This window comes from Peromyscus maniculatus, chromosome 19 (genome assembly GCF_049852395.1).
Source record: "Peromyscus maniculatus bairdii isolate BWxNUB_F1_BW_parent chromosome 19, HU_Pman_BW_mat_3.1, whole genome shotgun sequence".
Lineage (NCBI taxonomy): Eukaryota > Metazoa > Chordata > Mammalia > Rodentia > Cricetidae > Peromyscus > Peromyscus maniculatus.
In genome coordinates this window covers 49,874,378-49,902,063 of record NC_134870.1, presented here as the reverse complement: position 1 = coordinate 49,902,063, position 27,686 = coordinate 49,874,378, and the positions used below count along the sequence as shown (strand labels likewise).

Sequence of the window (27,686 nt, the reverse complement as noted above, 5' to 3'; positions counted from 1 at the left end):
TCTAGAAAGACTTCTGCAGTATGATTCCAGTTAGGCGTTTTTAAAAATCAGAACAATATTATGCTTGTATGGATGCACATACATAACCAAATTATAAAAATATGAATGGAAATATGTTTACAATGTTGAGAATAGTGGTTACATCTGGAGACTTGGAGAAGAAATTGGCTGCCAAGGGTATCAGGAGAGCTTCAACATAATGCACACATTTGAAAATAAAGGTCTTAAGCAAAACTGGTGAAAATTAACATTCAGGAAATCAGTGTTGCTGAATTAACCAATGCATTTTCATATAGTTATGAAGTTTTACAGTTACAGAATTATATATTTATTGAATGACTAAAAGACTAATGAGGAAATGCACAAAGATTATGAGCAAATAATGGAGAAAAGCCATGAAAGCTGTTGCAAAGAAACATTAAAATCCATCAAAATTGTTGACCATAAAGAGTGTTAACATCCACAACGGCCAAAGACATGTAGGGAGGAGAGCTATAGTTCAACTGATGAGGATTTAAGTTGGGCTGGCATCTTTAGAAGGGGACTGACATAATGTGCCCTTTCAATAATACCATCCTGCACTCCCTCTTCCCTCAAAGATACCATTTCCAGAAATATGTCTTACAGAGTTGTGCAAAACTCTAGAGTTGTGTGTTACAGAGCTATTGTGCTGTGCAATTGTGCAAAATCATGCTGAACAAAAGGCCTAGCAACAAGAATCAGTCTTCACAGCCACTGCCGTGAACAAGTGCAGTCAGTGTGTTCTATCTGTGCAGAGCATCTGAGAGGATGCTTGTTCTGTGCATGTGCCCAGCTTCATCTAGCATGCATGATGCCATATTCCATGCCCTTCTCCAAAACAGTGATTCTCAAGTGTGTGAAATGGAATAAACACATGTGCGTGCATGTGAGCGCGCGCGCACACACACACACACACACACACACACACACACACACACACAGAGAGAGAGAGAAATATTTTGGCTGTCCTAAATGTAAATCTAGGTATACTGCTGTGGGATGGTCTGTATGTCAAATTGCTCTGATTGGTCAATAAATAAAACACTGATTGGCCAGTGACCAGGCAAGAAGTATAGGTGGGACTAACAGAGAGGAGAAAAGAAAGAACAGGAAGGCAGAAAAGACACTGCCAGCCACCTCCATGACAAGCAGCATGTGAAGACACTGGTAAGCCACGAGCCACATGGCAAGGTATAGATTTATGGAAATGGATTAATTTAAGCTATAAGAACAGTTAGCAAGAAGCCTGCCATGGCCGTACAGTTTGTAAGCAATATAAGTCTCTGTGTGTTTACTTGGTTGGGTCTGAGCTGCTGCGGGACTGGTGGGTGACAGAGATTTGTCCTGACTGTGGGCCAGGCAGGACCAGAAAAACTCTAGCTACAGTATACAGACCAGATGCTTTTAAATATCAACAGTCACAAGATAGCACTTCACAACACTCACCCTACCTACACTCCTTTGTAGTGAGATCAATAAACCTGTCCTGAACCAGTTTAGAAGAGTATTTCTCTAATATCATCTATAGCTATGTAGTTAGAAAACACTTCCCTTATTTTAAATATAAATTTAAAAGTCTCAGAAAGATCGAATATCTTATTGAAAATAATAAAGCTAATGAGAAGCTAAGCTCTTGCTCTTAGCCAAACACTGACACTGGTGGTCTAAATAAATTATTTTCATATTATGCATTATGATGTAGTTATTTTTAAGTGTGGATGTTAACAAAAGGCTTAAAATAATGTCTTGACTAGAGAGCAATATACACAGATAGTCAAATGTTAGGAACCAAGTCCTACACATCAATAAACAAGTTACAGAAGAAACATAATTGTAATGGCATTTATACTACACACATGAAGGCATGATTATGCAGAGACAGTAAATGTTACATATCCATGCCTCTATATATTAAAACTATCACTATTATAAGAAGGGGGCCCCACAAAATTTAAAAAAGTATCAAAAATAATTAAACAAAAATGTGCAAGGATCACGGTACATGGGGTTGGTATGATCTCCAGATATCTAAATAAGAAACATCTGGGAGACGATGCAGGGATGGTGAGGGCACAGGATGTGGGGAATGCCAGAGGCACTCACAGACAGACCTCCAGTCACTACAGTTCTTCCTGGCTGTGGGCTCTGCTTTAAGGGAAGTGTCTGGAGCACTTCCTGAGACTCGGTATGACACAGTGAACATTGTTCATATTATATTGTTAATTCAAATAACTGACTTGCAATTATTAATTTTAGCACTTTCATGTTAGACAATTTTGAAATTAAGAAACTTGTTCAGTGGACATACCTGGAGCAGCACAGATAAGGGGCCCACTCTTTCCTCCCTACATCAAACTCCAACAGAACTCTGTTCAAATCCTGAAACTCACCTGCTGCAGGACCAGGGCCTCAAGAGTCCCCTGGTAATGTCAGGCAGCTTCTGCTGCAGCTTGCTCAGGGGCCTTGGAGTAATTCTTCAGGAAACCTCTGTGGCAGCAGATTGCTGAATGATGTGACTCGAGAGAATTTTCATATTGATAGTCTCTCTTTATATATTTCTAGGTTATTTTAATGTTTTACAATAAATAACTCCCCATATCTTAGAAAGATATGTAAGAAAACATGCAGTATGTGCTAAATAAGCAATGATTTCCTGAAACACTGTCACCTAAATGCACTGTCTAGCTCCAGGTTAGGGAACAGGGTGGACTTACTCTTCTACCTGACTATCCTCAAGCCACAGGCATCAGTGAAGGATGCTCCCAGGTTCATTTAAGAGCCAGGGAGTTGGGGAAGGGGTTATCAGGTCCGAGGCTGCTGTGGATTGGCTGGATTTCCCACTACTTCATTTCTCACTGGAGTTTCTTGTTGGCCTTTCCATGCCCTCACATCTATAATATCTGCAATGGAATATCACAGAGTAGGCACTTGTCTAATTATATTTCTTTGGGAATAAAATCCTCTTTAGTTGTGTTGATTTTTTTTAAAGTATCAACATTTAACTGGTTTTATTTTCATTACTCTTACAGCATTCATTTAATTGATATTGTTGCTTAGTTTACTTCTTTCTCCTGTTCACATTTTGCTTTATTCAGCCTCCTTCCTCCTGTCACCCTCCAGTGTAAGTTTAGGTCATTGATGTGGTCTTTTGTTATGCTGATCCCTTTACACTTTCTTTAGCATTTTAGCTCCCTTCCACAAACTCTGTGTTGTGTTTTATTTTCATTCAGCCCCCACTCTTTCCTAATATCCTTTACAATTCCTTCCTCAGAAATTGCCTGGTTGTTATTCAATTTGCACATGAGATAAAATAAATATTAAATGGAAGAAATCGATAATGCCTACAAAGAAAACAACTGAGGTTATCAAATCAAAGTAGGAGGTGAAGGAACTGGAATTTATCTCAGCATGTTCCTTTCCATTTCATTTTAACTAGAAACTAATATTGCGTGGATAATACTTTACCATGTTATAATTTTATGGAAATCAGTCTTCAAATCATGCCTATGAATAAAGAGCAACAGTCTTCAAATTAGCCAGCTCTGCATTTGAGTCCATTTATGGTCTTAGACCAATTATTCAATACCCTAAGCAGCAAATCATGTAGAAGCAATAACATCTTCCTCACAGAGTACTATGGAATCTAATACAATTACTTCAAAATAGAAAGTGATTGTCCAAAAGTCAGCAACAGGGTCACACAGAATCAACAGTGTTTACAGTTGCTGCCTCTGTCAAGGTTGTCCATCAAAAGGCAGGAAGGGTATTCTCCAGACAGTGAAAGCTGAACCAATATTGAGTCTATGATGCCAGGGTTTTCCAGTCAAGGAAGTTTTGAAACATGCAGCCAGAAGTTGACAAAACTAAGTTCTTCATATTTAGAAGGTCAAATCACAGAGCCAGTGAGATGGCGCAATGGATAATGGCACTTGCTACTCTAGGATACAAGCTTCACAATAGGATGACCCAAGTGTGATCTTCAGGACCAAGGGGAAGAAGGAAGGAGAGAACTGACAACACAAGATGTCCTCTGACTTTTACACACACACACACACACACACACACACACACACACACACACACACTGTGCCACACCCACCAACACTCATATCTTACAGACATTTTACATATCTTACATATATTACAGACATACAATCAATGAAGCTAAATGAATTTCTTTGTAAAAAGACCTGCTGATGGTATTTAAAAGTGTCTGGCATATCTTCAAATAGAGCTCTCTGCTGTGTGAAAATTTCTTGTTTTAAAATATTAAGCATACTAACACAAGAAAACCATAAAGGAGGATGAAGATAGACTATATTGCCTACATATGATATGTACATATATATGCATATATATGTATGGATACATTTCTATTCCTCTATCTAGTCCTTGTCTATTTCTGCAAAAACTTTGGATAAAATAATATGAGCTATTCCCCTTACATAGCAACATTTCACAGTCCTTAAAATACAATTCAGTTATAAACAGTAAATTCAGCACATAAACGTATCTTGGAGTCCTGTGTTTTCTAGAAGCATCTATTATATTTATGCTTATAATCACACATCATGGAAAATCAAATACACAAACCCCTTTGAACTTCACCCCAGGTATTACCATACCCTTAACTTTGGAGAATTATTTACCTCCTGTAGGCCCTGAATTCCTATCAATAAAACTGAATGACAGCATGTGTCTTAGTGAGTGTTTGTGAAAACTGGCCACACTGGATGACAATATGAGTATGATTACACTACCTGTGAAATCTCCCGATTTTGTTTTCTTTTAAAAGCAATGCAAGTAGAAGCATTGTATCTCCTTCTGTCAATTTTCCTCCACAGAGTTTAGAAAGTGAACAAGGGAGGCATTACTTCACATTCTGTGTGGCAGTTTGAATGCAAATGTCCCCCATAGACTCATATATTTCCACGCTTAGCTTCCAAGTGATGAACTGTTTGGAAGGATTAGGAGGTGCAGTGTGTCTCAATGTCTCAATGTGTCTCTGCCACATTGAGACATTGAGGCTTTGAGGTTTCCAAAGCCCATGCCCAACATGATAGGTGGAAGAACCTGGTGCTTTCCCTGCTCCCTCCAGATATCTCTCATGTAATTTGCTACCTACCACTGTCGTGACTCGCAAATATTTATGTTTAATATATTTAAATGCTCTACTTATTTCAAAATTTATAATCTAAAGAATAGCCTAAATTTTTAAGAGAAAAATTGGCATATCCAAAATGGACTTTTACTAAGAAAAGTAAATTTGGAGTATTTATTAAAAAAGAAATAAAAGGTTTCCTTTACATAGCAACGTCTCATATAGTCCTTAAAATATAACAGTTTCTAAAAAGTAGGCTCAGCACATAAGCATACCTTTGAGGCTATATGTTTTCTATAAAGCATGTATCATACCAAAGACAAAATTTTTGTGTAAACTCTAATGCACTTTTCAAAAGCACATATTGTTATTATGGTTCTACCCACATTGCATCATGGGAATTCTTGTGTTTCCTCTTTCACTTGTATTTTCAAAATTCCAAGGGTGATAGGAACAGGAGGGTTATACGCACCTGACATGTTTCTGCTGGAGGAAGAGTTAATGGGACAAAATGAGAGAAGAATCAAGAAGACAGTTAATTGTGTAGCTCCAACACAGAGTCTGGTGTGTTCTATTACAAGCCTTTGGTGAACTATTAATAGGTTCAGAACATGAACACGTAAGACCGTGTCATCAAGAACCCAAATTTTAACTTGTGTAGATTCTGCAGCCAAAGGCAGGAGCAGCCAAGTTCTTAGACAACTTAACTAAAATATCACTGATGAGACAACCAGGCAACCACATTAATAGGCAGATGTAGGCAGGAACATGCTATTCCAAAGCATTCAAGTGGAAACCAGGGAATAAGCATTTCCAGAGTCTTACATTTAAAGGGTACCCCGAGTATATGTCATCAGACTCAAATTCCTCTTTTACACTTTCTGCTTCCTTGCTCCTTTTCATAAAGCTACCTCCCTCATAGGAATATCTGATTTCAATCCACACGGATTATGTAAACTGTTGGGACTTAACAAGGAAAAGGAATTATGGGATTGAAAATGAAAAATTATCAATCAAGGGAATTAAGAAACCCAAACTCTCTCCTGCTCCTTTGTTCCTCCTTCTCTTTTAATGCTTTGCTTTAATTTGAAACTCATGTAGCCCAGGCTGGCCTCGGGCTCACTTTAATTTATGATTCTCCACCTCCTGAGTGTACCTTACCTCATGTATTGTGTGTGTGTGTGTGTGTGTGTGTGTGTGTGTGTGTGTGTGTGTGTGTGTGTTTGGGGGGCAGTTGAAGGATCATGCCTAAGGTCTTGGAAACACTCTGCCAACTAAGCTACATCTCCAGTCAAATCCATTTCTTTAATGTACCATTTTACCAGCTGACATGATTTTTAAAGGACACTTGTGTTTATGTCATGTCTTGTCTCCGCTGACTACCCCAAAGCTTTAATATTATCTTATCCCTTAGAAATATGGATTAAACATAAAACATATAGGATGGAAAACTATGACTTAATTCTGACCCCAAAATTTAAAAGATAAAATTAATTTTTCTAAAATTTAAGTGATTTTAAAACACCATTTATCATATGACCCAGTCATTCCATTTCAATGTATTTACTCTAAGAGAATAAAAAATATGTTTATATTAGTAGTAATCATAACAATCCAAACATGGAAGCAATCTAAATGTGCATCAGTTGATGGAAAGATAATCGTAAGATGGTACATCCAGGGATGGTGACAGGGAGGGACTGGAAGGAGGAAAAGGTGGGGTGGGGGAAAGTGATGCAATTCTATTTCAATTAAACACATTAAAAAATATAAAAAATAATAAAAGTAAATACCTTACTCATCAAAAATATTGATAATATGATGATTAATCATGTCATAGAAATAGAGACTCTTAATTTCCTTCAAAGAAAAGGAAAAAGGGAACATACAATGTGACCACAAACATGATGCTTACTGAATGAAGCTGGGAACACACTAAGCTTGCATGATTTCATTTATAGAAAGTGTTCAGGTAAATCTACATGGACAGAAACTTGGTTACTGCCTGAGGCTGGAGATGAAGAGGGACCGCAAAGAGGTATGAGAGACACTTTGAATTGATTGAAAAGTTCTGAAACTCAACCATGGTGATGACGGTACAGTTCTGTAAATATATTAAAACCAACTCAATTGTACACTTAGTGTAGTTGAAGTTTATGGTTGTAATTCATAGCTCCAATAAAGTATGGCAGAAAGAAAGCATGCATCACATCCTTTTCAATTCATTATTTTACACAATGGTTTACTCTAGGCAGAATCAAGCTGATATCTATGAGTGCATTTTACTAATGAGAAATAATTAGGCTATATTTGGAAAGTGGTTTATGGAGGACACTTGCTCTTAAAATTATCAATTTAATTTATTTAAAAAATAAATTAAAAAAATATAAACGACTGATTTTGACCTCAAGAAATTACAAGTGAAAAGCTACTGGGATTAGGAATTATCTGTAAGTATATAGATTGGGCACTTATGAATTTACTAATTTTTATAAGCCAGTTATTTCTACAACAAATTTCTGAAATTTTATTCTGTGCTGATTATGTTTATACTTGATTCTTTCCATAGTAGAGTACTCAGGCTTACTATCTGGAGGAGTGACACAATTTTAAAGTTCTTCATCCTTTGTAAGAGTATAACAGAACTTAGCTATGCTTATAACAGGTACGTTTCTCTGTTGATAGCTTAACTGAAACTCTGACTTGAGAAACTAAAATAACTCCAAGAAATGCAGTATTTTTTATAACTAAAACCATCATATTTTACTTACTATTAATTTATATCTTCAAACCCAAATTATAATGGTGATAGATCAAATGTACCATTTGATTACCTGGTAAAAGTATCTTGCTTGCCACTCCCGTTAATATATTCACTGCTTTCACTGTTGATTCTAATGATTTTTATCAGACTGCTGACATCAAATTCTGAATAAGAGTGAGTACATAAGACCTGGTATAAAATTTATTGTTTGAAATAGTTTATCATTTAAGTCTTATTGAGTTCCCTTGAACTTATCTACACTTCTCTGACATTCCAGCTTAGAAGACTTCCCACAAGGAGTTCACAATTTTCTCTTTGTTGATGATTTTAAAATATTACTCGGCAATGCATCTTGGTCTTTGTGTAGTTGTATCTTAACTTGGTGGTGAGTAAGCAAGCAAGTCTCTGTCAGTCTGAAGGTAGGCTCCATATAAATTTTATTTTATAATCACTGGGGGAAAGCTAGAATGAGCCATCTACTATATTGTTAGTTAAAATTTTATTGTGGTTTAAAATAACTTAGCTTTGTTTAACTTCATTTCTAAGATATTTTCTAAAATGCAAAGTACATTTCAGCTTGTGTTCAACTTTTTTAGTCTGGAAAATAGAAAGATATACACACTGGCACTAATATCCCATTGTATTACTTCTCCACTGATTCAAGTTCATAGCTCAGTTACATGTGAGTGGGCTCCTGGAAGAATATCAGGAAACATAGACAGAAGGAACCTATGCTTATTATAATTTCTGCTAAAAGAAAATGATAGAAAAAGAATAAACTTGAGATTTTTAGAGCTTTTTATAAAGTGTGGTGGATGTAAAATTCTCATTAATGTTCTTGACATCCGTGTTTTGTTTTGTTTTGTTTTGTTTTTTTCAGAGCCACTAGAATGGCTGTCCTCAGATTTCAGCTTGCATAAGACACTCCTAAACATTACAGTGTTATATTATATGTTAGTTACCCTCCAGAACCAGAAGGTAAGACCCTATCCTGAAGATAACACACACTTTAATCATAAAACATGGAGAAATCAAGCTAGTACTGACATGGAAGACTCCTTCTTACTGGCCAGCTTTCATAGTGCTGGAAGGTTCCATCCACAATACCAGAGGAGAAAAGTAATCATCAATCATAATGAGCTGTGAACTCTGAGAGCTACAAAAAAAAAAAAAAAAGGCTGCCCTGACAATCTACTGGTGTAATAGTGCCACAAAGACTGTGGAAGTAACCGTCCACTTTCTGGCTGGATTTAAGGCCCCCGCCCAATATGAAACCCATTCCTGCCACCACTATCGGAACCACGAACTTGTGGCTAGAGAAGAGCCTACCACTATTACTCTGTTAAACGGACATAGTATTAAACCAACTCCTAATGACTTATCATTATACCCATAGATGAATGCATCTCTCAACTTTCACCAGCAAAACTTCTATTTGCAGTGGATAGTGATTAGCAGAAAACCCACAACAGTTAAAAGTGAAAAATATTTAAAGATTGTGGGGTGCTCATCCCTAAAAGGGACATCAATATCATGTCCTTTACTCCCAAGGCTCAAGGACCATTGCAAAAGAGGAGGAAGAAGGTGAGAGCCAGCGGAAGTGGACGCGGCTATAAGGAAGGGGTGGTTTCGGGCCATGGGAGGGCAGTTGCACAAATGAACTCATAGCAGTGATGACAGCATGCACAAGTCTTGAACAATCTCAAGGCAAACAAGAAGCCCATAGTGAAAGAGGAGGTGGCCTGGACACCCCATTTGCATTTGAGGAGCTATTAGCAATGGATAGCTTCTGGGAAAATGAGAGTCCATTTTTTTTTTTAAGATGTTGCTCCTGGTTGGTTGACCAAGTTCCAATGGATGATCACACATCCATGAATGTATAAGCAGCACAATTTGGACTCTGGATTAACAAAAGAGAACGCCAAAAGAGAAATGGGTAGGTAGTGAACTGGGGTGGATCTAGAAGGACTTAGGGAAGGAGGGAAATATGATTAAAAAAAAACATACTGTATAAAATTCTTAGAGAACTAATCAAAATAGGAAAGAAAAATGAATTAATTTTTAGTTTTCAAATACAGTGTCTATGCTTGAGGTTAAATCTGGAGCTACAAATTTTAATGGAAAATGCCCAATACCTTTACCTCACCAACTCCTTACTTCCCCCATCTCCAGGATTATAATGCTGTTTACACACTACATGTTAACATATAAGGCACCAGGAAATCTAGTAAAGGCATGATGATATAGTATAGGCTTTGCTGCATAACTGGTCACTCCTTTAGTTAGGCCAGATTGAGGCAACAGAGCTTAAAAAAAAAAAAAAAAAGAATCTGGAGCAATATGACCTCATGTTGGCCCTCTTCATATGCCTTTGATGATGATCTCTCTCTCTCTCTCTCTCTCTCTCTCTCTCTCTCTCTCTCTCTCTCTCTCTCTCTCTCTCTCTCTCTCCTCCCCCCAGATAGTGACAACATAGGCCTAAGTTCAGCACCAGCTTTTCACAACATGTGAGTTAAAGTATAAAGAGTTAATTTAGTGCAGATATGCGCACACTAACTCTGAGATGAAACCAAGTGCCTCTTACTGGACAAGTGAGCACTAACCTATCCAATCCCCAGGGTCTTTCCAGCACTACCACATAATCACTCTATAAAAGTATCTGGGTAGCTTTGAATGGCTGAGCTCCCATTTTCTCACTTTCCTCAGTCCGGGGCTTGGCATCAGAATAAAGATGAAAAGGACACAGTGATGTGCTCACTGGAGCTGCACACTGAAAGCACTCTGCATTAGATCACGGTCTCCATTTGTCCAGGGGAACCTCTAAGCCTCTTTTTAGGAATCTCCTCCCCAAACTAAAAACCTAAGGGGATTGCTATTCATCCCATCATTTGTAAATAGTATAAATACATCTGGATTATTTCCCTTCTTTAGTCTACTTCCCAACAGGAACAGCCCCTTGTCTACTATTTATTCAATTAAAATCATTAAACTATCTAAAGTGGTGTAATTACAATTAAATTAAAACATCCCCTTGGTAATGAGCTTTGATCTAAATATGCTGTTTTGTATTGCTTTACAAGTATTTTAAGACTTCTGTATTGATTTTAAAAATATGCTTGTGGGGCTGGAGAGATGGTTCAGCATTTAGAAGCATATGTTATTCTTGCAGAGGTCCTGAGTCTGATTCCCAGCACTCACACACTGGCTCACAACTGTCCATAGTTCCGCAGGTTCAGACAACTTATTCTGACCTCCTAGGACACCAGACATACATGTGATGTGCAGTCATACATACAAGCAGACACTCATACACATAAAATAAAATAAATCTAATCTTCGATGTGCTGTTTATGATTCAGTTAGAAAAACTCAAAAAAGTAAATGTTGGTAATTAATACAAAAATATCTTCTTGCACATTTGGCCCATGATAGGATTGTCTCAAGTCTAAGACACAGATAAATACATTAGCAAGGAATTCAATATGATCAATACCTAGAGCAAGAAACTATTATTGACTATTTCTCTTCTCCAAGCCTTCTGCACTGTGAGATATAAGGACCACTGATGATGATTTACAGAGTACTACAAAATAGGCCTACTTATAAATATTTTGCATATGGAAATGTAGCTAGGTAGATAAACAAATTATAAAGGTGCTTCTTAAGTTAATTGCTTCCAATTAGCTGAATTGAATAAGAACACAAAATATGGAGCAATTACATACAAAATGCAATGTGTGAGATCAAGAATCCCAGACACGTCCATTTGACCCTCTAAATCTGTGAAATTTAGTGCAGTCTTATGAACCATAAAGAATACTTAATAAAGTACACCTTAGATAGATGATAGGTAGGTGGGTAGATAGATAGATAGATAGATAGATAGATAGATAGATAGATAGATAGATAGATAGATAGAGAGGAAGGGAGGAAGGGAGGAAGGAAGGAAGAGAGAGACAGAAAGAAAAAAGAAAAAGAAAGGAAGGAAGGAAGAAAGAGAAAGAGAGAGAGAGAGAGAGAAAGAAAGAAAGAAAGAAAGAAAGAAAGAAAGAAAGAAAGAAAGAAAGAAAGAAAGAAAGAAGAAAGAAAGAAAGAAAGAAAGAAAGAAAGAAAGAAAGAAAGAAAGAAAGAAAGAAAGAAAGAAAGAAAGTTAGACTTTTATTTAATCCCAGCACTCAGGAGGCAGAGACAAGCAGATCTCTGTGAGTTTGAGGTCAGCTTGGTCTACAGAGCAAGTTCCAGGACAGCCTTTCTCTTTGATTTTTCTAATATTCTGTCACAATATGTAAAAGTTTGGGTATCTCTTTATTGATGCAACCCAGAGCATGTTCAAAAGGGGTGGTTAGCACGTTATTTACAGGGAGGTAAAGTAACAGGGTGTTCTTAGCCAGTGGTTCTCAACCTTCGTAATGCTGCAACCCTTTAATACAGTTCCTCATGTGGTGGTGACCCCCAACCATAAAATTATTCTCATTTCTACTTCATAACTGTAATTTTGCTACTGTTGTGAATTGTAATGTAAATATCTGTGTTCTCTGATGGTCTTAGGTGACCCCCTCCAACCACAAAAGGGTCACAACACACAGTTGAGAACCACTGCTCTAAGCAGAGGTGAAACATTCTATCTTGTGGGGAAGCATGCTAACCTCAATAAGCAAATAACTCAATGGCTTCAGGAAGTCTCTGAAACTGACAATATTCATTAGGACCCTCCCTCCCCAAGCTTATATAAACAGAAAAGGCTGCTAAGAGACATTCTCTAACCCAATGAGCTGCTTACAGGCTGTGCACTATGTTCCAGGCTCCCTTTTACTGGTGGGGGGCTTTGGTGATGCAGCTGTCTAAGAATTCTGTTCCCATAAGTAACCCCTTCTCCACATTCCTGTAAATAATCCCAATAAAACCCACGGGTTCTGAAAGCTGGACTTCCATGGCATCCTCACTCTGGTGTTATGAGTAAATGGACTTTTGTTCACCTCTCCCTAGGAAGACCGCCACATGACCTTTAGATGTTCTACTTGCCATACATTCTCCTTCCTTCATCCTTGCCTAAGATTTCGGCTCTTATGTTGGTTTGTGAAATGATGACTTATCCAAAGCTCAGGTCCCAAATTATTAACTTGTTCAAATTTTTTCACAGCATATAATTTTTGATTACAAAGAGAAGTGCAAGTGAAAAAGGAAAAAAAAATATTGACACAAACTTCCATACTCTGTACCAAATGCTAAACAAAATGTCTACTTGTAGTCAGAAGATTTTTCTGTGTCCTACCCTGTCCGCAGCCGCTCAGACCCAAGTAAACATACAGAGGCTTATATTATTTTTAAACTAGGGCCATGTCAGGCTTCCTGCTAGCTAGCACTTATATCTTAAATTAGCCCATTTCTACTAATCTATGTTTTGCCACGTGTTCTGTGGCTTTACCTGCGTCCCATTTGTTCCCGGGGCAACTGGTTGGTGTCTCCTCTCTCTGCCTTTCTCCTTCTCCTTTTTAGTTAGAATGTCCCATCTAACCCTATTCTGCCTCACCATTGGCAAAACAGCTTTATTTATCAACCAATTAGAGTAACCAATATTCACAGGATACAGAACGATATTACCCATCATTACCCCCTTTTTTTTCTATTTAAAAGGAAGGTTTTAACTTTAACATAGTAAAATTACATATAACAAAATAATTATCAAGCAAAAATTATAATATCTAGTCTATTTGTATTTGGCAAAATGAAAGAAGATATCCTATCTATCCTATATTTGTGAGTCTAAGGTTTCATATCTAATTTATCTTTTTTCTAGGAAAATTGTAACAATCTACTCTTCAACTACATCAAAGATCTCAGAAGGATACAATACTATCTAAGTAAATAGAAAGAGCATTGTAAGCAACTTCCAAAAATCTAGAATGACAGAGACAGCTATCTGCCTGAACAGTCATCCAAAGTTCCTCTATAACATTGGGGCATCCATCCATCTTTAATCCATAGGCCTAGACTCTCTCAGTCACTTTTTTTCTGTGTCCTGTAGAATGTCTGGCAGTTTCTTCTGTGAAGCAGGACCCTGAAGGACCATTTTGTTTTGCAAAGTTCAGTGGTCACCTTCCTATGGGTCCTGCATGTCCAGTTGACACAACATTTTGTCAAGCAGTCCAGGCAAAAACAGTTTCTTGCCCAAATGACTATTTTTTCCAAGAAGAGGATAAACTCCATATGTAGTGTCTTTGACACCCATCCTCCTCTCTGAAGTAAATCAGTGCTGCCAGGAGCAGACATGTCTCATTGTCCAGGAAAGTCTAAGTTTTTAAAACATTTTAAATGCCATATTCTGTAGGTCTTTGAAATGTTTGAAGATTGCTACCTAATAGAATTATATCTACGTATACCTAGAAAACTTAGCATAATGATGTTTGACTATCATAGAAGACTAATTATTAATCTGTATTTCTTAATTATCCTTTACAATTAAATGAGCTTCATAAACATAATACCTTAAACAAGAGTAGAAACATACATACAGAATAACAAAATTAACTTTAAATTTGTAGCAATAAACTAAAGTCTATATCAATGTAAAACATTTTAAACAAGTTGCTCTTTAAAAGTAGGTTTAACAATCCACCCTTTTATCCTATCATATCTATATACTATATTTCTATATCATATCCCCCTTTCTTCTTTTAGAAAGAGATTGAATATGACCAATAACAATTTGCAACCAACAATCTAAACAAAGACAAATATCCATAATCCATTTTGTGAGAATGTGGGTGTAGTGTTCTAGGCTACTTACTGCTAATAAAGGGTACTGGTAATCTTATGTGGACACAAAGAAAATTTTCCAATTATGGTTAAGTCCTGACTAGTGTAGTCTGTGAGGCTGTATTCTCTGAGCCAGTTGCCTTGAAGCTGTTTTAGATGTTGGATCATCTGCACCAGGCATAACTTTTGTAAATTATTCAATTTTCTTCCTTGCTTCCTCAATGCTGTCCAATGCATTCATGGCTGCCACGTGGCATAGAATTAAGGTTTGGTTATCATATAAACATTTTTTTTTCAGCATATTCGCCTTCTCCAAGAAGCTAAGCCTGGGGAATTTCCACACTTCTAATCCTACATTATTGTTCTATGGTTTTAGCCTCCTCTTTAAACCACGTTCTCCATTGTAATTGTGCCTGAGCCCCTAGGACAGCTGTAATTAATTCTTTCCAGTCCTGAGGGATAATTCTATTGCAAGTTGACCACAAGTTTAACATCTACTTTACAAATGGAGAATGCATATCACATGAGACTATAGCTTCTTTAAATATCCTTAAATCTAACATTTCCACTGGAGTGCAATTAGCTTGTACATGCCCTTGAGCAGGTAGTTCCTGTAAGGTTACTGGATAGATTAAGTTTGATTGTTTGAAAGCAGGCTGTCTCTCTGTAACCATATAATTTAATCCTTCAATAATTTCACCTTTAAATTCTTCTGTATGGGTCTGAATTTCTCTATAATTCATTTTAACAGGTTTTTCTAAGTCAATCCTGAGTTAGGTTCACCTTTAAATTCTCCTATCTGGGTCTTAATTTCTCTATGATTCATTTTAACATGCTTTTCTAAAGCTTTTATCTTGGCACTTAAATTGACCAAACTTTTTAATGCTAAAATAAAAATGATTAAGCAAATAATATTCATAATTGATGTTATGTACAACATTTATTATTTTCTGATTTAATTGTTCCATTTTCAGACTGCCTAATGTGTTATCAAAAGAGACCAAATTCCTTCCCTTGTAAAACTGTTTCCCATTTTTTTATGTGGGAAAAAAAAAATCTCTTTTAACTAATTTCACCCTTTAAGATATCCTAATTGACTTACCAAGTCTACATAGAACAGTAGAAGCCCAAGGGAGTTTCAAAGCAGCTACGTAGTGTGGTGGCAGTCTGAAATGGGAATCCAGAGAGAGAGAGAGAGCTCACCACCCACCAGGAGATAAAAAAAAAAAAAAAGCTAAAGAAAGCCTGGCCACATACTCCGGTCTGAGCCATGCAAGCGGGCCTGAGCCAAGGTTCTGTAAGCCCATAAGCAATCAGGCTGCCTCTAGCTCCAGCTAATTGCAGCTTGGGCTACACACAGCATGTAGCTCTGGTGGAGCTGGGGCCTGCAAAGCAAGTGGCCTTTTTGTGAATTCCTGCCCCACAGTTAATTCCAGTACCAACCATAGAGACCTGGAGGTCTATACAGTCAGACAGACAGTGATAGAGCTGTGTAGGATGAGGAAGTGAAGTAGCTGGGCTTGGAGCGAATGAGAGGGCAGAAAAGCAAGGCATATAGGCCTGGGTAGACAGGAAGTCATTCTCTTTGGAAGCTGCAGAGTTGGTGAGGTGAGGTTAGCCTGTGACTTTTCGTATTTCCCTGATCTGTCTAAGGCTTTAACCCAAATTTCTGGCTCTGTGTTTTTTATTTAATAAGGCCTTTTAACACTCATGTTACATCTACTAATATGAAAAACTCTTGTTTGATCTTAGGAAGAGTTTTATTATGTAGCCCAGGCTAGTCTTGAACTCATAATTCTCCTGCTTTAGCTCTTGAGTGCTGGTATAACAGTTCAACCTCTGAATTTAAGTAAAGAATTGGTAAGTGATTTAGTCACTACTGTTTACCATTCTGAGAAAATTATCTACATATTTAGCAACAAGCAAAAGACACTGGCCTACTTTTCTTTGGCTCAGTCTGTGGATTTGATTATTTTAAATTGTTATGTTGCTGGATATAGGACAGTTGTAAAGAGTTTGACTTGTAGTCGAAAGTTTTCTCTGGTCCTGCAGCCGCTTATAAAACAATCACTCAGAGCCTCAATATTAATTACAAACTATATGGTTTATGGTTCAAGCCTCTTGCCAGCTAGCTCTTTCATCTTAAGTCAACTCATTTCTACAAATCTATATGTTGTCATGTGGCCATGGCATTACCCATCTGCTGACATCTTGTTGCTCCTCCAGCAGCAGGCTCGCATCTCTCTGCCTCTGCCTTTTTTCTTTCTTGTCTCTCTGCTTGGATTTCCCACCTGCCTCTAAGCTGCTTTGCCAAAGCAGCTTATTTTTTAACCAATGGGAACAACACATATTCACAGCATACAGAAAGACACCCCACAGCACTTCCCCTTTTCTGTCACATCAAAAAGGAAAGTTTTAACTTTAACATAGTAAAATTACATATACTAGAAGAGTTATCAAGCAAGAATTACAGTTACAATATCTAGTCTATTTGTATTTGGCAAATTTAAAGAAAATATTCTATCTATTCTATATTTGTGAGTCTAAGGTTTCATATCTAATTTATCTTTTATCATAACCAAGGAAAATTATAACTAGTCTTCAACTACATCAAAGACCCCAGAAGGATATAATATTACCTAAGTAAACAGGAAATGCACTGTAAGCAACTTCCAGAAATCTAGAATGACAGAGACAGCTGCCTGCCTAGACAGTCACCCAAAGTTCCTCTGAAATGTTGGGGCATCCATCTTCAGCCTATAGGTAGGCCTAGAGGCTCTTAGTCACTTTTCCCTGTGTCCTGTAGAATATCTGGCAGTCTCCTTTGCAAAGCAGGAACCTGAAGGACCATTTCATTCTGTTTTGGCAAAATTTAGTGGTCATTTTCCTATGTGTTCTGTATGTCCAGTTTACATAACATATCAAGCAGTCCACACAAGAACAGTTTCTTGCCAAATGGCTATTTTTGTTGGGTGCCAAATGTAAGAGAAATTGCTAAATGGTCTTATTACTAAAAAACCTAGAGCCAGATATTGGGGTGAAACCAAGAGATCAGAAAAACAAAACAAGCCACAACCATAAGTTCTTACCCTAGGAAATCCTCAGCCCAAGAGAGAGCTAGTTCCTCTATACTCATGCCTACATCCTTTCTGTGCCCTGACATCGCACTTCCTCTCTCCACCCAGCTACATCACTTCCTCTTTCTGCCCAGCTCTATCACTTCCTGTCTGTCTGTAAAGACCTCCAGACCTCTATGGTTAACTAGTGCTGGGAATTCAATGTGGTGGTATTGTGTTCCCCGAAATATTGTGCACCCTAATAAACTTATCTGGGGTCAGAGACAGAATAGCCATTATATTAAACATAGAGGATAGGCAGTGGTAGCACACACCTTTAATCCTAGCATTCCAGAGGCAGAAATCCATCTGTTCAAGGATACAGCCAAGCATGGTGACTCACGCCTTTAATCCTAGAAAGTGAGCCTTTAATCCCAGGGAGTGACGGCAGAAAGAAAAAGATATATAAGCCATGAAGACCAGAAAGTAGAAGCATTTGGCTGATTAAGCTTTCAGGCTTTGGAGCAGCATAGTTCAGCTGAGAGCCATTGGGATGAAGACACAGAAGCTTCCAGTCTGAGGAAACAGGATCACCTGAGGAACTGGTGGGGTAAGGTAGCTGTGGCTTGTTTTGCTTCTCTGATCTTCCAGCATTCACCCCAATACCTGCCCCAAGGTTTGATTTTATTAATAAGAACTTTTAAGATTCATGCTATAATTCAAGGTGTATGCCACCACACCAGGCTCTGTTCCCAGTGTGGCCTTGAACTCACAGAGATCTGGATGAATCTCTGCCTCCCTAATGCTAGGATTAAGGGTATGTGCTACCACTGCCTGACCTCTATGTTTAATATAGTGGCTGGCTTTTTCCTCTGATCCTCAGATAAGCTTTATTGAGGTGCACAAATAAAATATCATCACATTGACTAGAGTGAATGAAGCAACGAGCATCATTGAAAAAATAGTAACAATATGATGTCCATTTCAGGCTAACATAACTGTTGCACTATTTTGCAGAATGTGTTATTTTTATATATTTTAGATTTTAAAGACTATGATGTAAAGTACTTTATTCATAATATTATTTCTATTACTTCAGTGGTAGGGTTTTTTGTTATTTGTTTGGTTTTGTCTATTAAGAACTAGCCATCTCATAATAAGTTGGAAATGAACATAAGACATCCAATCCCAGCACTCAGCACACACAAGCACCTCAATCTATCACACTCCCTGCTTGGTCTAGTGATTGGCAGGTTAGGGTGGAGCACTCCTTGAAAAACATCAATGCTGCCTCATCTGGTTCTGTTTCTGTATCTATTTGACACAGGAGTCATTCAACAGATGTTTGACTGATCCGTGCTACTGTGTTTGGGGGTCCATACAATCTAATAAATAGCTAAGCAAAGGTTATCATTCAATACTAGCCTAATTGAGGGGCGGAGACATAATAAGACTTCATATGAAAATGAGTTGCTAGATACACAATATAATGTATGCATTTCATAAGGGCAAAATGGAGATTCAGAAAGACTGAGTACTTTGTTGAGGCAGCACTTAGCTCTCTACCCAAAATATCCATCCAGTCATTAGTAGTTTTAAAATACACATCGGATTAATATCTGGGGAACAAATGCCTAATCTGTTAAGTACTTAGTTCTTTACAAAACTGGGTAGCTGACAATCTTTTTCCTTTTATTCAAAAATCTTAATCTTTTTACATATGTAATAATCAAGAAGGTAATTCCACTCTACAGTTAAGTAGTAGCTAGCAGTTAAAACTCATTGTGGAGAAAAAGAATAAGGGGAATAACTGGACACGTGGTGATTTACACTTGTCTAAGCAAAGTTTTAAGATTCATGCTATAATTCAAGGTGTATGCCACCACATCAGTAAGAAAGTCTTCTTTGATGGAGAAGAACAATGCCGTTACCAACCAAAGGATGTCAAATTTGGAAATAATCCACCTTCTGCAGCCTGGTGTCTCCCACAAGGGTTACAGGATGGGCAGTGACGTAGTCTAGACTCACCAAGTTAGCCAGTCAACGTCCATACTCTAGTAGATGATGCTTTGGAGAGCTAATCCTAAGGGACATTTTAAAGTCTTCTGTCTCTTCTGGTTTAGACACAGAGTTTGATTTGTTCATTGTCTTTCTTTACAGGCTCTGCCAATGCCTCCCCCAGTCTCTGCCTACTAACTGAAACACTATGATGTGGCTGGAGACTATCTTCCCGTTCTTAGGAACCCAGTTAAGCTTCTGGACATTGGGAAGATGGCCCCAACTTCCCTACCTGGGGTTTTACCCTGGGCAAGGATTTTTAAACTCTGGTGTGGCAACTGACTCCTCACGATGGCAAGCCATTGCTTCATGACTTCTTGTCGTATCCATTTATATATAGCAATTTACCTCTGAAGGCAGGTTATTCTAGCCCTTAACACAAGATCCATTTAATCCATAAAGTTGACTACTCAGGTTTTGAATGCAATCATTTAGTTATCTCATCCCTCACATGAGAGAGAGAGAGAACCTGTCATCAGGGAAGAAGCCAAAGCTAGAGTCAAGATCACAAAATATCCACTCTTTCCTCATCCAGGGGTTCACAAGGGAGGGGGCTGGCGTGGCAGTTGGAGTAACAGACTTACCCTCCTGGCTATCTGCCTACATTTTTACTCAAATTCTGACTGCTTATACTGTGTTGCTGGCAACGTCAGTTCTCTTCAATAACAAAGACTTCCCAGTTCAGAGTATATCCTTGTGTGACTAGTAGGAAAAGTGAGCAAAAATCCAACATGATAAACAGGGAGGAATGTCAAACTCTTATTCAGTCCATGAAAAACCTAGTCATAATTCTAACTTTGCTCCCTTAAGCATGGTGAGAGGGCATAGCTCATTTGGAAAATCTGACCCACAGCCCAAGACTCAATACAGTGAAATGCTTTGTCCCCTGACTGCTCTTACCACACCGGGAACGTTCTATATGTAATTATTTAATCCCCAGCCGAAAGCTAGCAGACAATGCAACCCCCACAAAATGTTTTTACCCTGCTGAGGTGTTCAAGTATCAGTTCCACAGAAAACATTTTCAAAGCTTTTCATGTCATTTTTCCAAGCCACCTTCTCAGTCATGCCTAAAATGCCTATATTTGAATATTCACCATCTAGTAAAATATAGCCCTGTCCAACAATTCACATCATTCAACCAGGACAACTTTGGTGGCATAGGTAGAGTTTCCAGTCTTGTTTTGTTTGGGTTTTTAACCATCTTTTTTTTTTTTTTTTAAATACATTCCATGAGTTTGGGTGGTTTTGACTGTCATCTACTGCTGTTGGATTTTCCTCCACAGCATCAAGTAGCTTTTCTACTAGTTCTTATACCTATCAATGGCTCCCTCTGAAGAGCAGTGACAACTCACAGGAGGATTTTTCCATGAGTTCTGCCTTTTGCTAATAGTAAATGTTATAGGGGTCATGGTCGGAAAATAAGGTAAGTACAGTTACTGCCACTGAACTGAACATATAAGAGTCATTAAAATAGTCAATTTTGCCGCCTATATTTTTATACCCACAGGAAGTAAAAGCCAACTTATGGAAGCCGATGAGGTCAAGACAGGGAGAAAAGTCAATTAATGGACATGGGTAGAGAAAGTGGCTTTGACTTTCTCAGCGGGAGTTTTGGGAAAGCATTCCACCTTGGTACTTTCCACCATGGAGTCTGGAGGGGAAAGGGGGCTACTGTCAAATAGCAAGTCAGGGGAAAAAAGAAAGTTAACCCCTAGCCCTCTGCTGGTGTGATTCCAGGATTGCCCTGTGGCAAACAGCTACTTCAGCTTGATTACCTTTGCAATGGGCAATCTAGAACGATTGTTGTGAATGTGCTCTGATTCCAAACACCTGTTCTGACCACTTTGTAGTAGGACACTCACCATAAAACAAACAAACAAACAAAAATTGTAAAACAACAGATGATGATGGGGGCAAATACAGGAAGGATTCAGCATGGAGCAGATTTCAAACTGCTCAAAGACACCACAAGGTGGGCGTGTTTCAGAAACTCAAGAAACAGAAAGAAGTTGAACCCCATGCAAGAAATAAGGCAAAATCCCAAAGAAATTTACAGTTCACTCGAAAGCTCCTTGTGTACAGTAAGACCCATGGTTCACTGGACCGCCCTGGAGGTGTTCCTTTAGAAGTGCTTAGTGTAGACACCTGGGTGGTAAGGTGTCAAAGTAAGTTCAGAGAAATACTTGAAAGAATGGAGGAGGAGGTGCATGCAAATCAGCCTGGTGTATTAACTAAGGGATGGAATGGAGAGCTGAGGAAGGGAAGGCGCTTACCAGGCCACCTCCACAGGTGCTGAAAGAGGCCAGAGAGCCAGGATGGCGCAGCACCGTCCCAGTGTAAAAGCAGGCGGCGTCTGGCGGCTTAGGAGGGCGAGGGTCAGCCTCTGCCCGGGTGGGATCGGGACCTGGGTTTGGCCACTGCTCCACCGCGAAGCGCTGCGCCAGGAAGCGGCCATCTCTCCGGAGCAGCAGGTACAGGTCCCTGGAGAGAGCCGGGATCCTCAGCAGCACCTCCTCTGTGCCGGGTTCCTCTTGCTCCGCCGGGGGCGGGGACGAGGGCGGTTTGGGGGGCGAGGACGGCTGCCACGAGGCCGGGGCTCTCGAGGATAGGGCGGTATCCCCGCTGGATCCCCGAGGCAGCTCCTGAGATTCGAGTTCCTCCTCGTCCTCACCACCTGGCTGCGGGGTAGACTCGAACCAGGACTCTGACGGGCCTGCAGCGGCTTCTTCCAGCGGCGCCTGGGCCACCGAGCGCACTTCGCGCGAGCTGCCCGCAGCCTGCGCCCGGCCGCCGCCCCCAGCGCCGCGCCCCCAACCCGGGTCTGCATTGCCCGGGCTGCTGCCAGCCGCATCCAGAGACTCCCGGCGCCAGAGTGCAGGAAACACGACTTCCCACTCCTCGAGGTCCGGTGTGAGCTGCAGCCCTGCGGAGGAGACAGAGAGAGAGAGAGGCGCGGGGCTTAAAGTTCGGCAGTTCCACGCACTCAAGCATTCAGGCACAGGGTCCGCACAGATACCATGCGCTTGCACCAAAGCGAGGGAGACCACCCGTCTAGTTCCTGAAACTCCTGCATGACCCGAAGTCTTAAAGACTTGGGCATCTTTCAAAATAAAAGTGAGGCGATGATATTTTAGCATGTACTAACTGAAACCGGTGCGAGCTCCAGCATAATCTCAAAAGTAACACATGGCATGCTTCCCGGTTTTCCCCCAGGTACGGTAAACACAGCTTTGAACTATTACTTGGGGTGGGGATGGGGGAGCTGATCATTTTACAGATGCTAAAATGAGACCAAGAGAAGTGCGCTTCCCTTGCAACCCTGACCTGTTCATCCACCCCGCAAGCTAGTTCCCTGCTATCCACAGAGGTCAGCTCAACACGCACGGGTGCACCAGTTCTGCCTTCCTGTGTGTCCTCGGTCCGCACTGGCCAAGTAGGAGAGGAAACTGGAAAGTCACTCCAGAACGTACCTGAGATGGTCCCATGCGACAGGAAGCCCAGCTGGTAGAGGAGGCAGCAGCAGCAGCAGATGCGAGTCAGGCGCATCTCGGGGCCCATCTCCACAGTGCGCGCCTCCGGCGGGATCCACCGCGCACGCAGCCGCCTCCCCGGAGCGCCGGCGGCCAGGCGGCGACTGTGCCCGGGCCCTTTGTTTGCCAGGGGTGGGGGGGTGGGGGGGGCAAGCTGTGTGACTCCCGGAGCCCGGGCGGGGCTGGGGTGGGGAGGAGCGGCCGGCAGCGCCCCGGCTCTCTGCGCTCCAGCTCCCGGGCGAATTAGGTGATGAGTCGACTTTCTGTGCTGTGGACCGTGCAGGAGTTTTCCAGGCCCGGCGGGCCAGAGCCGGAGCCCCGAGGGACAGTCCGGCGGTCTGCCGAGAGCCAGGAGACGCGGGGAGGGCCGGGCGGTCTCCGGCCCGGCAGAGGAGCGCGGTCCCAGCCGAGGCTCGCCGCCCGCACCCGCGCAGAGCGAGGCCGGCGCCCGGGTTTGGACAGCTTGCCGTGGCAGAGCTCTGCACTCTCCCCGGGACGCCGCGGCGGGGAGAGGGCTGCCTGGGGGGAGGGGGCGGGAGAGCGCGCGCTCCTCCAAAGGGGTGTGTATGGGGGGGGGGGGGGGGGTGGAAATCAGGCGGGTCAGACCAGAATCAGGGACCCAGGGGTGCCCGCCAAGCGTGACGTTGAGGGACAAAGGTCCCAGAATACAGCACACACGTGCTCACAGGCTGGGCAAGTGTTGGGACCCAAATTCTCTCACCTGACTCCTGATTGGCCATTCCGAAAGACCTGATTTGCATTCCCCCCACCTTCTACCCTCTTGGGGGGGGGGATGGGGGGCTGTGGCTTAGGTAAATGCAGGTAGAGGCCTTCCCCCTTCCCATCCCACCCTCCCTCTCAGGCTCCTCCACTGTCCAGTTTTGCCACTCTGGGCCCAACACACAAAGCAAAACTCAGTGCAGACTTGAGGATGGAGCTGCAGGCTGTATACCAGAGTTTTCTGATTTGTCTACTCGGTGTCTCAGAGCATTCCAACCCTGAAGGTAATAAAATCTCTCAAGGAGCATACCAAACAGGTTGCCAGGACATAACAGCAGACACCACTGACTTTTCAGTGCCTCCTATGCTACTTTTTCTTGGCTCCCTGTTCATCAGAGTTTCTCTCCTCCCCCTCCTCCTCCTTCTCTCCCTCTCCTCCTCCTCTCGGAGTAAAATTAAGGAGAGCAGTGTGAAGAATTGCATTTTAAAGCTCTCAGACCAGGTGAGAATACCTTGCCTCTTTTGTTTGTTGTGCCTGTAAGTGATGTTTCCCTCCCCTTGGGTCTCAGACATTCCTCTTTCTTTGTTGCAGCCCACAACTCACTCACAGTCACATGGAAACTTTCAATTAGACTCAAGAGTGATTAATCCATCCTGCTATTTCAATCTTCTACACAAGGCCAGGCACCAAGAGTTAATACCAATACACTTCAAAAAAAAAAAAAAATCCACTGCTGGGAGTGGATTCCCACATCCTTTATTGTTTTACCTTCCGTTCCTAGTTTCAAAGACAGTGAATTTGCCTTTACTGGAGGCAGAAAATCTTGTTTCAAAGGCAGTCTATTTCAATTGTTGGAATAAGCTTGGCCCTCCAATGCTTTGGGTAGGCCACTATTCCAAAGCAGACATGAAAACACTCTAGGTGAGTCTGCCACCACTGCCTCAGTCTTACCCTGTAAAATCTCCAAGACTGGAGTATCTCAGCTTTGAGTTCTGAGACTCACCTAGTAACCTGTTTGCTTCTTTTTCACAAAACTCAGTCATGCAGGATTAAACTAAGCCAAGAGTCGGAGTCAGGAAGGTTGATGCGAACGGACAGTATGTGCCACCCACATCCAGGTCTTAAGATATTCCTCACATGTTTTTGCAATAACATATTATAGAATAAGATATTTCTTTTATATTCTACCGAAGTAAAATTCTAAGAGAAATGCATATTAAATTATGTATGCTTATTGGAATACATTTGGAATTTCTTAAAATGAACTGTATTTTTAAGTTAAATGTGCCAAAAGTTAAGGGCTGCCAATGTCAAGTTCCATCCCTACTTTAGTGATTTCCTGCTATTAGAAATCCCTGCTAGTTCCTTGTGAAAGAGGTGAATTAATTATTGCAGTTATACTTACCTGCATTCCAGGCAGCTTTGCTTCCTTCCATTTGAATATCAATATCACTTATTTTGTACAGAGTCAGATGCCTATCTAGTTTGCATTGAGATAGGCTTCCACATTTATCCCTCCTACCACACTATCAAGTTTTGAGAGATAGCCATGATTCCTTTTGCCTATCTCTCCACAGCATCCTAATTAATTTCATGAGCTACACCGAATAATGGTTCTAATCCTCACGAAATGTCCCCAGTTGTTATTTATTCCAATTTCAACTCCTCGATCCAGAATTAACACTAGTTCTAGCTGCGGATCTGCCACTATCCACGAGATGTTTGGCTGGGAAGCAAAACAAACCTCAGAGAGAAGTGGTGTGTGGGAAATGTCTGGGCTCTGACCAGAAGAGAGTTTTATGAGTATCGGTCAAAGTGGGTTTGATGTGTGTTTGTGTGTGTGTGTGTGTGTGTGTGTGTGTGTGTGTGTGTGTGTGTGTCTGTGTGTGTATGTGTCTGTGTGTGTCTGTGTGTGCCCAGCAACCCTACAGGGAAATTCCTGTAGCAAGCACGGAAGAAAGAACTAGTCTGATTTAGAACTCGGTAAAGAGTGTGTGGGTAAAGTAGAGAAGAAAGGGGAGGGCTGTGGCATAGATGTACATCAGCAACCTCTGAGGAAAGAAAAAAGCATCTGGGAAATATGTTGGTTAGGACAGGTTGTTCCATATTTCACCAGGCAGTAAATAGAATCAACCAAGCACTGTTTTTGTGCTCTCAGAGCAAGGACACAGGGAGGAGAGGTAGATGGTTCAGACTGCAAGTAGAAAGAGGCAACTGTGCTTGCATACAAGGCATTCACATGTTGCGTTTTACAACCTGGATGATCTATATGCAGAGCTGACTATCCTTCCTTCAAACTCTCTTATTCTCTTCATCATTGGCACTGGGGTTCTCACAGCATAAACCTTAAATACTTCCCTCTCCAGGAAAAAAAAAAGACTTAAAATATTGAGGAAGAACTCTTTTACTGAGTTTCATGAGGGTATTAGCTCTTCCCATTTAAACTGAGATCACAACTTAAAAGTGTTTCTGGCCATGGTAGAAAAATATGGACCATATTTTAACTTGGACTTTGAAGAATTAGCAAATGGATAGGATGGGGTCAGAGAGCTGGTTCAGCAGGGAAAGGCACCTGCCACCAAGTCTGAGGACCTGAGTCCAACCCTTTGGATCCTCGTGGTGGAAGGACAGAATCAACTTCCGAAGTTGTCCTCTGACGCATGTGTGCACAGACAAGCAGACATGTGTGCATCTGTGTATGCATGTGCGTGTGCACACACACACCACACACACACACCACACACACACACACACACACACACACACACTTTTACATAAGCAAAAGAAAACAGGAAAGACGTGAAAGAATAGTTTTCAGGCACTAAACCAGGCTAGAGTTGTGACTCAAGAGAGAAAGCAACACATGAAATAAGCACTATCATTTCCTTAGCCCACCAACCAGGAGTAAATATTCAGAACACAAAAGAATCAAACAAGACCCTGAAGTCTAGAACACAAAGTGATGCAGCTAGAATTTACAGAGCAGAATACCAGAAAAGAAGGGGCTTTGGACACCGGCTATATTGTCGAGTAGCAATCTTAACAGTTTAAAACCATTAAACATTTACAGTTTCAGAGTTTCTAAGGAATCTAGGAGTGGTTGAGCTGGGTCTTTCTGGCTAGAGGTCTCTAAGAAGATTGTAGTTAAAATCTTGGCCAGGAGTATAGTTTCAGAACACTTAAGTGGAAATAGCACTTCCGTGCTTGCTACAGGAATTTCCCTGGAGGGTTGCTGGGCACGTGTATTTGTGGTCTGAGAGAGAGGCTACCCAAAGGAAGAGCCATAGTATTTTATAACTTAGGAGAGGTGAGCCATCGTTGCTCATAGTCTGTAAGTACCAAAGAAATCACTCTGTTCACCTCACATTCCACGGGAAACATAGTAAAGAATTTTTGAATGCATATTTTAAATTATTTATTTTTCTCCTGTCTTAAAGCATGTATTTTATCTCCATAGGGAAGCTATACTCATCCCTCCCCCAAACCCTCAAAAGACTGATTATAGATGTAACCAACTGTTTTATTAAATAAGAAACACAGAAATAATGCAAAAGAGAAAGCCGAGAGGTCAGAGCTCAGAGCCAAAATCTCACCCTTCCGCCTGCGGTGTCCCAGCTTCCCGAATGAGGGCTCCTTTTCCTGTCTGTTAGTCTATTTAAAGAGACAGAACAAGCCA

The 27,686-nt window shown here is 40.6% G+C and overlaps 1 protein-coding gene across 2 annotated transcripts in view; it reads right to left on the bottom strand.

The window, feature by feature from the left end:
* Positions 1–23,403, bottom strand: part of Adamts19 (ADAM metallopeptidase with thrombospondin type 1 motif 19) — a 201,833-nt gene extending 178,430 nt beyond the window's left edge. The window contains exons 1-2 of one of the 2 annotated variants that reach the window (XM_006983018.4): positions 23,230–23,403; positions 22,033–22,682 (exon numbers count right to left, since the gene is read on the bottom strand). In XM_006983018.4, the coding sequence (XP_006983080.1) occupies positions 22,033–22,682; positions 23,230–23,317 (738 nt within the window). In that variant the 5' untranslated portion in view covers positions 23,318–23,403. Of the gene's footprint in view, positions 1–22,032; positions 22,977–23,229 lie in introns of those variants that run through there. The other variant, XM_076555293.1, reaches the window with a different exon arrangement.
* Positions 23,404–27,686: the final 4,283 nt, after the last annotated feature.